Source organism: Gymnodraco acuticeps, unplaced genomic scaffold, assembly GCF_902827175.1.
Source record: "Gymnodraco acuticeps unplaced genomic scaffold, fGymAcu1.1, whole genome shotgun sequence".
In the NCBI taxonomy this organism is placed as follows: Eukaryota; Metazoa; Chordata; class Actinopteri; order Perciformes; family Bathydraconidae; genus Gymnodraco; species Gymnodraco acuticeps.
Window position 1 is genome coordinate 42,734 of NW_022990020.1, and position 14,150 is coordinate 56,883.

The following is a 14,150-nucleotide window of genomic DNA, read 5'->3' on the forward strand; positions in this document are numbered from 1 at the left end:
TTTTATTGGGTTCTTTTATTTGGGGTTAAGTACATTGTCAGAATAAGTGAGAAATTAATTTAACTTCTGTTGGACAGCTATCATACTGAATAAATATTTACTGTGAATGTATGCAAATATGTATGGCATATAGCTGTCTAACAGAAGTTAAATCCATTTCTCACTTATTCTGACAATGTACATTACGGTACCTAGACGTCGTTTGTTCCCTACACTACGGTAAAGAAACGTCATTTGTCCTTGCCCTTTTCAAACGTCACTACGGTAAATAAACGTGCTCTTTTCACACGTCACTACGGTAAAGGAACGTGCTCTTTTCTTACGTCACTGCGGTAAAGGAACGCAATTGGTCCCTGCCCCTCTCTGCCCGTCACTACGGTGATCCAACATGGCGCTGCTGAGCTCCTCTTTGACCCGGTTCTGTTGTCTCAGGACAAACAGGATAAATAATGGACTTTATTCCGCTTACCTGCCCTGTCAGTACAGGTATGTTCTGAGCTATTTAAGCCTCTTTCGTCCACTATCCGTCCCGTTATTCTGCGAGCATTTCACTTAAGTCCTTGCTAAGTTTAGCTAGCTTCACTTCAGGGAACCATATACCGGTTTGTCACAAAAACGGTTAATTAAAAATACGTAAAATGAGATTTAAACTATATTTTAATTGCTGTGATACGCCTTAAACTACCCTTTTAATTATTGATGTGTTAATATATCAGCAGATCAATAGGGTGAGAGATGATTTCCGGTTGTTTTTCTCATAAATAATATTTACCGGCAAGTAACAAATACTGGTTTCATCCTGTTTGGATTATGACTTGAATTTCACATGATTTTTAACAATTAATAATACAGTAATTGCAAGAATTTTAAATATTGAAATAATAGTTTAAACAAATCGTATTTCTTATGTAAAAAAATATTCAAAATTCCTAATTTTGTTCATATTAATACCTTAAACTCATATTTCTGAAATGTTTATTATCAATATTATTAGTAAATATTATATTGAAGCAAGTGAAGGAAAAGTAGGTTTATATATGATTTAAAAAATCAATAATAAAATGTACATAGCAAAGATTTATTGGGACATATATTATTGTTAAAGGCCTATATAATTACTATTCATTTTTTTTTGTGATCAAATGCTTTATGTATTAAACAAATGGTACAATCAATAACATCAAATCCAATACTGTACAACACAGCACAACACCCCCCCATCCAGATCCCCATTAGATAGTTATCCTAATATGCTTTTGAGGTTCATAATGAGCGAAGTCCACATCTCTGGTGTTGACTCCTTCGCCCCATGTACCCGGGCTGTCGGTACTTCTAGATACGATATGTCTAGATATGTTAGAACCCAGACCTTACGTGAGAGGGAATGGCGAGGCTTCCAGCGAGTCGCAACCAATTGTTTTGCTACTGTAAGCCCGGCTAATAGTGCTCGCCTTTTGGTCAGGGTTAAACCCAGGTTGGACAGGTCGTTTAGGATAAGTGTAACAGGTGAATGAGGCACGTTAGTCTCAAATATCGCCGAAAGGTTAGAGGTCCCCCAGAATAAATAATAATGCATTTTATTTATAGAGCGCTTTTCTGGAAACTCAAAGACACTTTACACAGTCAAAACAAATGAGTTTAGAGAAAGTCTATGGCCTGCGCTCCCAAGATTTGATTCGGATGCTGGTTCCTAACGTAAGAACAAAACTAGGTAAAACAGCTTTTAAATATGCGGCCCCCACAGCTTGGAACAAAGTACAGAAGGAGCTGAAACTCTCAGATGTAATCACTATGGGGGAATTCAGGTCCATCCTAAAGGACAGAGAACACGACACCATTGGTAGATGTGCGTGCTCGTATATCCAAAAATCGTTTTAAATTTTGCCAGTTTTTAATGATTTTTAATAGTTTGTTTTACTTCGCATATTGACTGGCTAACGTGCCATTTTATTTGTGTTTTACAGCTCTATTCGTCCGCCTGTCTTGTTTGTGTTGTATCTGTTGTAACTTCGTTCATGCTGCCCTCTTGGCCAGGTCACTCTTGGAAAACAGATTTTAATCCCAATGAGTCTTTTACCTGGTTAAATAAAGGATATATATATAGTTAAAACAACACACTTAAAATATATAAAACACAACATTAATTACATATTAAAAGCAAAATAAAAAATGTAACCTCTGCATGAGCTATGTTCGTTATTCTGTGTTTTTAAATAAAAAAAGAGACAATTTCCTGCATTTTAATCCACTTTCCTTCCTGATGTTTTGCAATAAATACACGTATTCCCCCTCTCTGCAGACTCTACTCCACGTCTCAAGTCAGACGAGGTTTGGGGCGATACGTCCAGATAGTCAACTCCAAATATGAAAGTTTCCTCAAAACAAGATTTCCTCGCTTCTTCCAGCTCTATCACACTTTTGTGGAAGGTACGATCATCTTTGAACTCCTAACATTCAAAGGTCCCCTATCATACTCTTTTCCAACACGAGAGGGTCCGACCTTTGCAATATTTGTAACATTGACCGCCATCAGTTTGTTCTTTCCACATGTTTCTTATCATCAGCTTTCACATTACCGTCATTGATTTTTTAATTGAATGGTTCCAGGGATCAAGCTGCTGTTCAGAGACTGCAAAGAGGTGAAGAGGATAAAAGTGAACATGCACTCTGACAAACTGCAGTTCAAGGATCTGCCCTACAGGGACATGGAGAGGCTCCGACAGGTCAGTGCTTTATCAAATATTATATATATCAGTATAGTGCCTCTACTTTAAAGAGTCCTCTCCTGCTGATGTTCAGGTGTATATCAGTATGTAGTGTCTCTACTTTAAAGAGTCCTCTCCTGCTGATGTTCAGGTGTATATCAGTATGTAGTGCCTCTACTTTAAAGAGTCCTCTCCTGTTGATGTTCAGGTGTATATCAGTATGTAGTGCCTCTACTTTAAAGAGTCCTCTCCTGCTGATGTTCAGGTGTATATCAGTATGTAGTGTCTCTACTTTAAAGAGTCCTCTCCTGCTGATGTTCAGGTGTATATCAGTATGTAGTGTATCTACTTTAAAGAGTCCTCTCCTGCTGATGTTCAGGTGTATATCAGTATGTAGTGTCTCTACTTTAAAGAGTCCTCTCCTGCTGATGTTCAGGTGTATATCAGTATGTAGTGTCTCTACTTTAAAGAGTCCTCTCCAGCTGATGTTCAGGTGTATATCAGTATGTAGTGTCTCTACTTTAAAGAGTTCTCTCCTGCTGATGTTCAGGTGTATATCAGTATGTAGTGTCTCTACTTTAAAGAGTCCTCTCCTGCTGATGTTCAGGTGTATATCAGTATGTAGTGTCTCTACTTTAAAGAGTCCTCTCCTGCTGATGTTCAGGTGTATATCAGTATGTAGTGTCTCTACTTTAAAGAGTCCTCTCCAGCTGATGTTCAGGTGTATATCAGTATGTAGTGTCTCTACTTTAAAGAGTCCTCTCCAGCTGATGTTCAGGTGTATATCAGTATGTAGTGTCTCTACTTTAAAGAGTCCTCTCCTGCTGATGTTCAGGTGTATATCAGTATGTAGTGTCTCTACTTTAAAGAGTCCTCTCCTGCTGATGTTCAGGTGTATATCAGTATGTAGTGTCTCTACTTTAAAGAGTCCTCTCCTGCTGATGTTCAGGTGTATATCAGTATGTAGTGTCTCTACTTTAAAGAGTCCTCTCCAGCTGATGTTCAGGTGTATATCAGTATGTAGTGTCTCTACTTTAAAGAGTCCTCTCCTGCTGATGTTTATTTAGCTGGCCGGCTCTGTTGTGATTGGTCAACTGCTTAGAGATGTCCCGCCCCAAAGCCTATCACGTACAATGTGTTGGAGCGCTAGCCAATAGGAGCGGCAGTGTTCTGTAGTGATGTCACCATGTTCCGGAAGCAAACAAAGGAGTCCAACTGCAGGCCATTTACAAGCTAAACAAACAAATAGCAGACTCTTTTTTTTAACGTATCTCTGTAACTTATTTGAAATGTTTGATCTGACGGCAGCTCTTCTTCTGTCCCTCAGTTCCGCAGAGACGTGGGGAAGGCCGTTCCTCTGCTGGTGATCTCCATCCCTCCCTTTGCCAACTACCTGGTGTTCCTCCTGATGTGAGTCACTGTCCCCCCCTGCTCTTCATCACCATGCTCTTCATCACCATGAATGTTTACTTTCCTCCCTGTTAAGTCTTAAAACAGGTTTAAATATCCTAATTCTGGAAATTGAAGTGGGTTTAAAGGTCAAAGATGGTAACAGTAAAACGGGAACATGTGTTGTCCGGGGATTCAAAATGGATGAAAGGAATGTAAGAAGGTTAGAAAAGTGTCTAAAGAACTATAATCTCACGGGAAGACTCGGGGTCGAGCAGGGGTCTGCAACCTTTTTGACCAAAAGAGCCATTTTGCCACCTTTTCCAACCATTTTTTTTGTCTGGAGCCATCCATCCATCCATCCATCCATCCTTCCATCCATCCATCCATCCATCCATCCATCTTCTCCCGCTTATCCGTGGTCGGGTCGCGGGGGTAGCAGTTCCAGCAGAGAGCCCCAAACTTTCCTTTCCCCTCATCAACCAGCTCTGACTGGGGGGTCCCAAGGCGCTCCCAGGCCAGAGAAGAGATATAATCCCTCCACCTGGTCCTAGGTCTACCCCTTGGTCTCCTCCCAGCTGGACGTGCCTGGAACACCTCCCTAGGGAGGCGCCCAGGTGGCATCCTAACTAGGTGCCCGAACCACCTCAACTGGCTCCTTTCGACGCGAAGGAGGAGCGGCTCAACTCCGAGTCCCTCCCTGATGACCGAACTTCTCACCTTATCCCTAAGGGAGACACCAGCCACCCTGCGGAGAAAACCCATCTCGACCGCTTGTATCCGCGATCTCGTTCTTTCGGTCATGACCTATCCTTCATGACCATAGGTGAGGGTAGGAACGAAATGAAGACGAGTGAAGATTGTCAGCTGTCTTCCTCCCCCGTGTTTTCCCTCCAATACGTAAAGGCTGCAGCACCTTTGACAACTTCTCTCCACATATCAAACATCCCGGTAAGCCAGCATCGTTTGCTGTGAAAGCAGATAACTCTAACCACGCAGAATGAAACCCTCTGTGTTCCTGTGATACTTTGATGTATCCATAGTTCGCTCATCGAGCCGGGGGTCAGGTTATTCGCCTGCAGGAAAAGGCGCTGGCGCGGGACCGTAGCAGGATGTGACGCATATTTTAGTTGATCTAATTAAAACCGTTTTGTTTTTTATTTACGTGTCACAGTATCACCTCAAAATACAAGATATGAAACATTTTGCGCAACAAAATATAAATAGTCCTATAAATACTTTTATTTTATTTCCTTCTTATTTTTGGCTAAGCTCAAGGGAGCCTGAGCCGCGGGTTGCCGACCCCTGGGCTATCTGGTGAGGGGTGTTTCCAAACATCTGGAACAAACTCCCAGAAACCTGCCGGTCCGCTGCAACTCTGACTACCTTTAGATCCAAGACGTTTCTTTCTGCCGCTGCTTTTGATTGAACTATTCACATCCCACACTGCACTGTCACTTCCATTCATGTACCTGTTACTCATGTGTTATTATCTTTGCTTTTTGATGTTTAAGGTAAAGCACTTTGAGTTGCCTTGTGTTGAAAAGTGCTGTATCAATAAACTTGCCCCCCCCCCCTGCAGGTATTTCTTCCCCCGGCAGCTCCTGATCCCTCACTTCTGGACCCCCCGGCAGCAGCTGGAGTTTCGGGGTGTGTCCCATTCGGTGCGGGTCCAGCAGCACCAGCCCGTCCTCTCTGGGCTGCAGAACCTGAAGGTCTCTGAGGGGGTTCTGCAGAAACGCCTGCAGAACCTCTGCGTCAAAGTAAGAGAGCACCAGAGAACACAGAAGTCACCGGAAGGAGATCAAACATTCAAAGGTGTTATCGTCAGCAGCTACAGTGGAGAAATGGCAATGACATTCTTCTGAAAATACAAAGTAGTGTAAAAAGCATATACATGTAAATAGATGTGTACAAGAACAGAATATGAAATTAAATAATGTACATTAAGACAACATTAAATACGGTTTAATGCGGTTTAAAACGGTTTATTATCCTGTTTGGATTTTGAGTTACACATGATTATGCTCGATTAATAAGATCATCTTGAAGACGATTAAGTTAATTTAAAATGATTTTAAAAAACTAAATTATACAAAAACTGTATTCAAAGTTTGACCCATCTCTTTTTGACTTGCCTCTTTACAAACTGTTTAATCCAATAACAACAAAGACTTGAGGTGTTTCGTTAATCTTAATCCAAAGGTGTAATTAGTGACATGTATTAAATCCAGCCGCTAGATGTCAGCGTTGCTAAACTAATGAACACGACTGATTCAAATCATTAGTTTTTATTCTGTCTCTTTTATAAAAGCTTGTTTTGCTTTTTGGGGAAATGATTGGTGGAAGTAAATTAATCCCGTGTTACCACTTCCTTTGACTCCTCCCACACGCTCTCGTGTCTGAGGGCTTGCTTCCTCTTCTGCTCATGAACTTGTCCTAGCTTCGTGTTTTAGCTGTGTGTTCTAGCTTCGTGTTCTACTGTAGCTTCATGTTCTAGCTTCGTGTTCTACTGTAGCTTCATGTTCTAGCTTCGTGTTCTAGCTTCGTGTTCTACTGTAGCTTCATGTTCTAGCTTCGTGTTCTACTGTAGCTTCGTGTTCTCGCTTCGTGTTCTAGCTTCGTGTTTTAGCTTCGTGTTCTAGCTTCGTGTTCTACTGTAGCTTCATGTTCTCGCTTCGTGTTCTAGCTTCGTGTTCTAGCTTCGTGTTTTAGCTTCGTGTTCTAGCTTCGTGTTCTACTGTAGCTTCATGTTCTAGCTTCGCGTTCTACTGTAGCTTCATGTTCTAGCTTCGTGTTCTACTGTAGCTTCATGTTCTAGCTTCGTGTTCTAGCTTCGTGTTCTACTGTAGCTTCATGTTCTAGCTTCGTGTTCTACTGTAGCTTCATGTTCTCGCTTCGTGTTTTAGCTTCGTGTTCTACTGTAGCTTCATGTTCTAGCTTCGTGTTCTACTGTAGCTTCATGTTCTAGCTTCGTGTTCTAGCTTCGTGTTCTCGTTTCGTGTTCTACTGTAGCTTCATGTTCTAGCTTCGTGTTCTAGCTTCGTGTTCTACTGTAGCTTCATGTTCTAGCTTCGTGTTCTACTGTAGCTTCATGTTCTAGCTTCGTGTTCTACTGTAGCTTCATGTTCTAGCTTCGTGTTCTAGCTTCGTGTTTTAGCTTCGTGTTCTAGCTTCGTGTTCTAGCTTCGTGTTCTACTGTAGCTTCATGTTCTAGCTTCGTGTTCTACTGTAGCTTCATGTTCTAGCTTCGTGTTCTAGCTTCGTGTTCTCGCTTCGTGTTCTACTGTAGCTTCATGTTCTAGCTTCGTGTTCTACTGTAGCTTCATGTTCTAGCTTCGTGTTCTACTGTAGCTTCATGTTCTAGCTTCGTGTTCTCGCTTCGTGTTCTACTGTAGCTTCATGTTCTAGCTTCGTGTTCTAGCTTCGTGTTTTAGCTTCGTGTTCTAGCTTCGTGTTCTAGCTTCATGTGTGCACATAGAACCAAAGAGTGATAAATGGAGTGTCTTTGTTCTCCAGGTGCAGAACGGAGTGACTCCTCAGGTTTCTGAAATCCTGGCTGTGAGAAATCTGTTCTCCGGACCCCCGCTGGGCGTCAAGAGGATGAGCAACGAGCAGATGGTCAGTGACTCACTCACTAACTCACTCACTGACTGACTAACTCACTAACTCACTGACTGACTGACTCACTAACTCACTAACTCACTGACTCACTAACTCACTGACTCACTAACTCACTGACTGACTGACTCACTAACTCACTAACTCACTAACTCACTAACTGACTCACTGACTGACTAACTAACTCACTCACTGACTCACCTCCTACACACTCACCTCCTACACACTCACCTCCTACACACTCACCTCCTACACACTCACCTCCTACACACTCACCTTCTACACACTCACCTCCTACACACTCACCTCCTACACACTCACCTCCTACACACTCACCTCCTCCACACTCACCTCCTACACACTCACCTCCTCCACACTCACCTCCTCCACACTCGCCTCCTACACACTCACCTCCTACACCTCCTACACACTCACCTCCTCCACACTCACCTCCTCCACACTCACCTCCTCCACACTCACCTCCTCCACACTCACCTCCTACACACACACCTCCTACACACACACCTCCTACACACTCACCTCCTCTGACGCCCCAAAGGCCTGTCAGAAAAGGTGGGTCCTTAACTGCCCCTTAAAAATCTCTATTGAGGCAGAGGCTCTTAGTGTCTGGGGGAGTTTGTTCCAAAGCCTTGGGGCCACCGCCTCAGAGGCACGGTCCCCCTTTAGCCTGGTTCGGGGCACCCTTAGGAGGCCTCGCTCAGAGGACCTCAGGGCCCGGTTCGTGCTGTGAGGGTGGATCAGGTCGATAATATAGGCTGGGGCTTGGCCACTAACTCAATCACTCACTAACTCACTCACTCACTAATAACTTAATCAAATACTACTCTTACTTAAGTAACATTATGATTGCAGCACTTTTAATTGTAACTGAGTATTTGACGCTGTATTATTGGTGCTCTTACTTCAGTGAGAGATCTCAGTATTTCCTCCAGCTCTGGAAAATGCTCTTTTATAACAAGTCCTTGAAAAGTCTGTCAATCACAAACTGGAACTATTTGTGTCTCTCCTGTGTTTCTTCCTCAGAGGCTCGTCTCCCCGCTCCTCTTCCTCACCCCTCGTCTCCCCAGCTTCCTGATGTCTCGCCAGCTGCAGCATCGCGGATCAGAACTTCTGCATCTGGACCGAGCTCTGAGCAGCCTGGGAGTCCAGAACCTGAGCGAGGCCGAGCTCAGACAGGTGCGTCTCTCAGTGATACCTCCAGAGAGGGCAACGAACACACATCCTTTACTCAAGTAGAAGTACACATACTCGTGTTTAAAAAATACTCTGGTAGAAGTACTGACTAAACTTCTTTACTCCAGTAAATATATTTATTTGTCTTTCAGTAGGTTTATATCTCTGTGTATTTAATGTATTATTATTATATATCTATAACGCGCGGTTCATTATTCTCAAAGATATTGAAGTGAATGTTATTTTGTATATATTGATTACTGTGCTTTTATTTAGGTCTTAATGTGTGCATATCAGTGGCGAACCGTGTCTATCACAACTGGACCTTCTGTAGACACCCCCCCCCCCATCATCTTCACCCGTTGCACTTGCCATTTCAACGTTAAAAACAATAAAACGGCATGAATTGCTTCGTCGCATTCATTTGGCACACGGCACCGTAACCAGTGGCAACCTAGAAATAAGTGGAATAAGTGTGCAAAATATTTAAATTGTATTTTCGGATCCTGAACGAGACCGCCGCCAGAGCGCGTCTCCCCGTTACCTGCAGAAGGAAGCCATGCACGCAACGCAGCCCCGCTCTCTTTAACTCCAGGCGACTTTCTGCCGCTTTCCTCCGTGGTGCTGATCGTTTCACGACGGAGGAAAGCACTTCACTAACTGCAGTACCCACAAGGAGCTGTACAAATGCCGCAGTTTTTGCGTGGCTGTGTCTTTAGTTGAAAGCCCAGTGGCGATCTGCTCATCTCTCATCGAAATAATATGCTACAAAGGGGCGGACTGGCCATCTGTGTGTTGAACTCTCCTGTCGGCTCCCAGACCGTAGTGGAGGAGGGCAGAAGCAACAAGCTTCAGGTTCAATAACCCACTTTAGCTTCAATGACTGGAGCTCTTCTTGGGAGGCCGTTGCATTTATTTAGCTGCTCTTCTGTTTCACAAAATACATCACAGACCTCTGTTTTTCTGCTGCCTCGTTTCACTTCCAGAAACATACACATGCTCCCTCACTCTCGCTCTACCATCCACACACAGCGATCTCATCTCACTCTGCGTGGCCCTATAATATCATAACACGTGTGTTCTGGAGAATCACAGAACGGACGATCGTCCTTATTATTATTATGCCGTTTAAACCAATTATTTAGGTGTGTTGCGCTGACAGGTCCACACCTATGGTCCACACACTGCTTCCCCGCGGCTCCTCCCGCTCTCCTGCTGACAGTTCACGGGCGTCGAGCTCCTCATATATAATTAAATCGATTTTTTGTTTGTTTTATCTGAGTGTTCTCTGAATACCTTGAAGGCCCTGACGGTTCGCCACTGTTGCATATGTATACATGTGTCTATGGATTGTGTGTATATATAGGATATACATATTTTATATATATTTGTGTTTTATATTCTGGATTGTGGGAAACAGTATTTCGATCTCTGTCTGTGCACACAAACTGGAAGATTGACTTTGATGACGTTCCTCCTGCTTCAGGCGTGTTTCCTGCGCGGTCTGTACTCCAGCAGTCTGACGGTCCCTCAGTGCAGAGAGTGGATGTCCCGCTGGCTCCACCTGTCCAACTCCCTCAAAGGTGTGTGTGTGTGTGTGTGTGTGTGTGTGTGTGTGTGTGTGTGTGTGTGTGTGTGTGTGTGTGTGTGTGTGTGTGTGTGTGTGTGTGTGTGTGTGTGTGTGTGTGTTGTGGTGTGTGTGTGTGTGTGTGTGTGTGTGTGTGTGTGTGTGTGTGTGTGTGTGTGTGTGTGTGTGTGTGTGTGTGTGTGTGTGTGTGTGTGTGTGTGTGTGTGTGTGTGTGTGTGTGTGTGTGTGTGTGTGTGTGTGTGTGTGTGTGTGTGTGTGACTAGGCAGTTAAAAAGGGGATGATCAGCTGTTGCATTCCCCTGTGATTGTGATACAGCAAGAGTGCACCTGTGTGTGTGTGTTCCCATATTTAGAGTGTGTGTGTTTTCTCAGGAGATTGAAGGCAGAGTGATAAACAAAAGAAGCGCCTGATTGGTTGTCTTGCAAACAGCCAATCAGGCGCTTCTTTTCTTAAATGAATAGATGTCATCCAGTGTTTCACAGAAAGGACAACAGTCATTTCCCTTAATTGGATTTGAGTGACCTGGAAAGTCATTGTGGGAGTCGTTCTTTATTCCATGCATGCTTTTACCTTGTCTATACCAAGTGCCTACATTACCCACAATGCACTTGTAGTCATCAAACCCATCCAATGAGGAACCAAAGTGACTTTACTGCACAAAAATGGAAGAAATATCTCATCTATTTAAGTATTCCTTTAACCCTCCGTCATATAATCCTGTGTGTCTGTGCGAGGCCTGTGTGTTCAACTTGTGTTTGTGTATTAACTACTCAGGGTTCTTACGGTCATTACAAACCTGAACAAGTCATGGAAATTCAAAATGCTAATTCCAGGCCCTGGAAAACAAAATTGTTCCCAAAGTTTTGGAAAAGTCATGGAAATGTAACCAAAGTTGCATCAAATATAATTTATATTTTATCTAATCGCCAAAATAGTAATACTATAATGATAATACATACTGTATCGTATAGTAATGAAACGTAAAATGGCATTTAACTGACGAGGTGTTTTGCCTGTGAGAGATTTTAGTAGCTTGAGCGTGTAGAAGCTAGTAAGCCTATTGGATTTGTTTTAGACTCAACATGTTTCAGACCTTATTTTCCTGTTAAAATAAACCATTTTCAGTGGAACCGCTGAGAAAGAGTCGTTTGTTTGGTCATGGAAAATGAGGTAAAGGTCCTGGAGAAGTCATGGGTGAAAAAGTGTATGGATACTTTAGTGACTTTCTTTTAGGAGAAAGTTTATCTTAAGTTTGCTTTGTAACTTGGCCGTTCTTCCTTTTCAAGTCACTAAACATCATCTACTAAGTTCGCCAAGTCGGGTTCCTCTCTCCCGGTTCTTTGTACGTGTTGTTTCTTCCCTTTGTGCCGTAGTCTAGGAGGGAACGTCACTATAAGGCAGTGATTCTCAAATGGGGGTACGCGGACCCCTAGGGGTACGTTGGGGTACTGCAGGGGGTACGTGAGGTTAAAAAAATAAAAATACCATGCATGATTACAAAAATAATCTTAGTACAATAAGTTAAATAGAAAACACAATTTTATATAAAATATTCCTACCACTAAGGGGGTCCTCATTTAAACATGTTACATGTGTGTATTGTATTTATAGTTTTTAATAATATATCATATTGTTCATTGGTTTGTTAAACATATTGACATTTTTTTTTTGTTTTCATGCATAAAGATGAAAATATCCTTAGTTTGTTATTCATGCATTAAGGAGTTAATAAATCAAAAAAATATTGTAATAATTTATATAGGCTTTTTCTGTCAAAAATGTCCAGGGGTCGGTCAGGGGTACTTGGCTGAGAAAATGTTTCAAAGGGGGTACATTACTGAAAAAAGTTTAACTCTCTGTTCTCTCTGTCTCCCCTCAGACTCCGAGGTGTCTCTGCTCTTGCACAGCATCGTGTTCCTCTCCGCAAACTACCGCCACTGACGGGAAGTCCAGTGCAATCTGCTTCCTGAAGAGCTATCGACATATCCTTCGTCTCGCCGGAAAAAACCAAAAATGTTAAACACAATTTTTGCCAAAATAATGAGGTTCAAGAGAAGAGAAACGATGCATGGTTGCAGCCGAGAGAAATCACGTCGGTTGTGGAATTAGAAACGTCCGGTGTTCCGGTTGTTGTTCACCAAATCACAGGGGGAGGGGGGGGGGGGGGGGGGGGGGGGGGGGGAAGCATGGATCAATAGTGTGTTTATCAGAGGAGAGGGAGGGAGGCGTTTTTGACTTTTGGGGGATTATTTAAATTGAAATGGGAAATTCTCACCTTGAATATAACAAGAACAAATTATAAATAAATAGTTAGTTGTACAAAGATAATATAAATCTCATTGTTTTCCATCAATTCAGCTCAAGAGTCCACTGAGCTGTTCAGGTCAAATCCTGATTACACGTCGCTGTTTCTCCATCCGTGTTTAATATCCGGCTTTTCTCATTTTCCTCTGAGCTCACAGTACAACCCGCAGGAAGTTAACATTTGACTTGTGGCAAACAGTCTGCACACGGATACATATCTTCTTTTACACATCAGTTTAGCTTCTCGTGCATTCTCTCTGTGCTCTGCTCCGCTACTCGAAGAAAGCAGGTCAAAGGGGAGACGTGATGCAACGGGAAGTAGTTTAGACAAATACAAAACAAGATGGATGCTGAAAAAATAAGGATTATGTGTTTGAGAAGACGATGGAATATGCAGCACGAAATGTGACGGCACTTTATCGTTTACTTTTCTTCGGACCGAAGCGCAACCTGACATTAAAGCGATGGATCTGATCTAATGCTTCACACGTCTGCAACACTACGCCCGGCTCTCTGAGGAACCTCTGTGCTGAAGGGTTGTTAACAGGGTCACTTAAAGGGATGATTGGATTGTTTTGAAGTGTGTTTGTGTGAGGTACTTCGCATTAAATGATGTTAATTGTTCGCATATTTATAATACTTTCACCGCTTTACCTTGCCCTCAAACACATGACATTAAGATGCCTATAAAAGACCGAATCAGAATGCCTTCATTAGTCCCACAGAGGGGAAACTTGCATCGTTACAGCAGGAAAGAGCCACAGACAGATTAGTTGATGTTATGATATAGTAAAAATATAAAAAGGTTACATGCTTTTCAAATCCTGTAACAGTCCGGGTTTAGCAGCCAGTGTCTCTCAATGACCACAGAGCCAGAGTAATGTAAAACAGAACATTTGAGACGAGCAGGAGAATAAACCAGCAGGTGTTTGATATTCTGTCTTTTAAAACCCCAGAATCTGGTTGGTTAGTCTGTTATTGTGGGACTTTGAGGAAGCAAACCCTTTTTAACACATACGTCACTAAATAACAAACTAACTCAACTATAGAGCCAGCAGCAGATCAGAAACTCCTGCGGTCTTATAAGTTAAATGACTTTGAGTTTGGTGTCTCAGTTCCCGTCAGAAAGAACTGCTTTAGAGCAAAGTCATAGAAATAAGGTTTATTGCTCAGTACTTTTCTAGGTAAGCAGTCATTTGTAAGTGTGTATCAAGAGGAAATACAAAGACAGGCAACAGTCAAGAACATGCAGATTATAAGAATTACAGTAATAAGAAGGTACTGAAGAGTTCAGAGCAGAATTTGAACGAGTGAAAAGCTGTGAAAGTAAAGAGCTTTTCAAACATTA

General features: G+C 42.5%; 1 protein-coding gene across 1 annotated transcript; it reads left to right on the top strand.

Moving 5' to 3' along the window:
• The first annotated feature begins 344 nt into the window (after positions 1-344).
• letmd1 (LETM1 domain containing 1) lies at positions 345-12,646 on the top strand. The gene is made up of 9 exons (XM_034213857.1): positions 345-486; positions 2,300-2,427; positions 2,608-2,723; positions 4,033-4,115; positions 5,677-5,857; positions 7,614-7,715; positions 8,760-8,912; positions 10,396-10,492; positions 12,378-12,646. The coding sequence occupies exons 1-9, from the start codon at positions 389-391 to the stop codon at positions 12,437-12,439; spliced, it is 1,020 nt and encodes a 339-aa protein (XP_034069748.1). The 5' UTR covers positions 345-388; the 3' UTR covers positions 12,440-12,646.
• The last annotated feature ends 1,504 nt before the right edge of the window (positions 12,647-14,150 follow it).

Bases quoted from the DNA above. Each gene is read 5' to 3' on its own strand.
- letmd1 (XM_034213857.1), top strand. From the start codon at position 389: ATGGCGCTGCTGAGCTCCTCTTTGACCCGGTTCTGTTGTCTCAGGACA. The intron at 487-2,299 runs GTATGTTCTGAG...CCCTCTCTGCAG, and splicing joins TACCTGCCCTGTCAGTACAG to ACTCTACTCCACGTCTCAAG. The intron at 10,493-12,377 runs GTGTGTGTGTGT...GTCTCCCCTCAG, and splicing joins CCTGTCCAACTCCCTCAAAG to ACTCCGAGGTGTCTCTGCTC.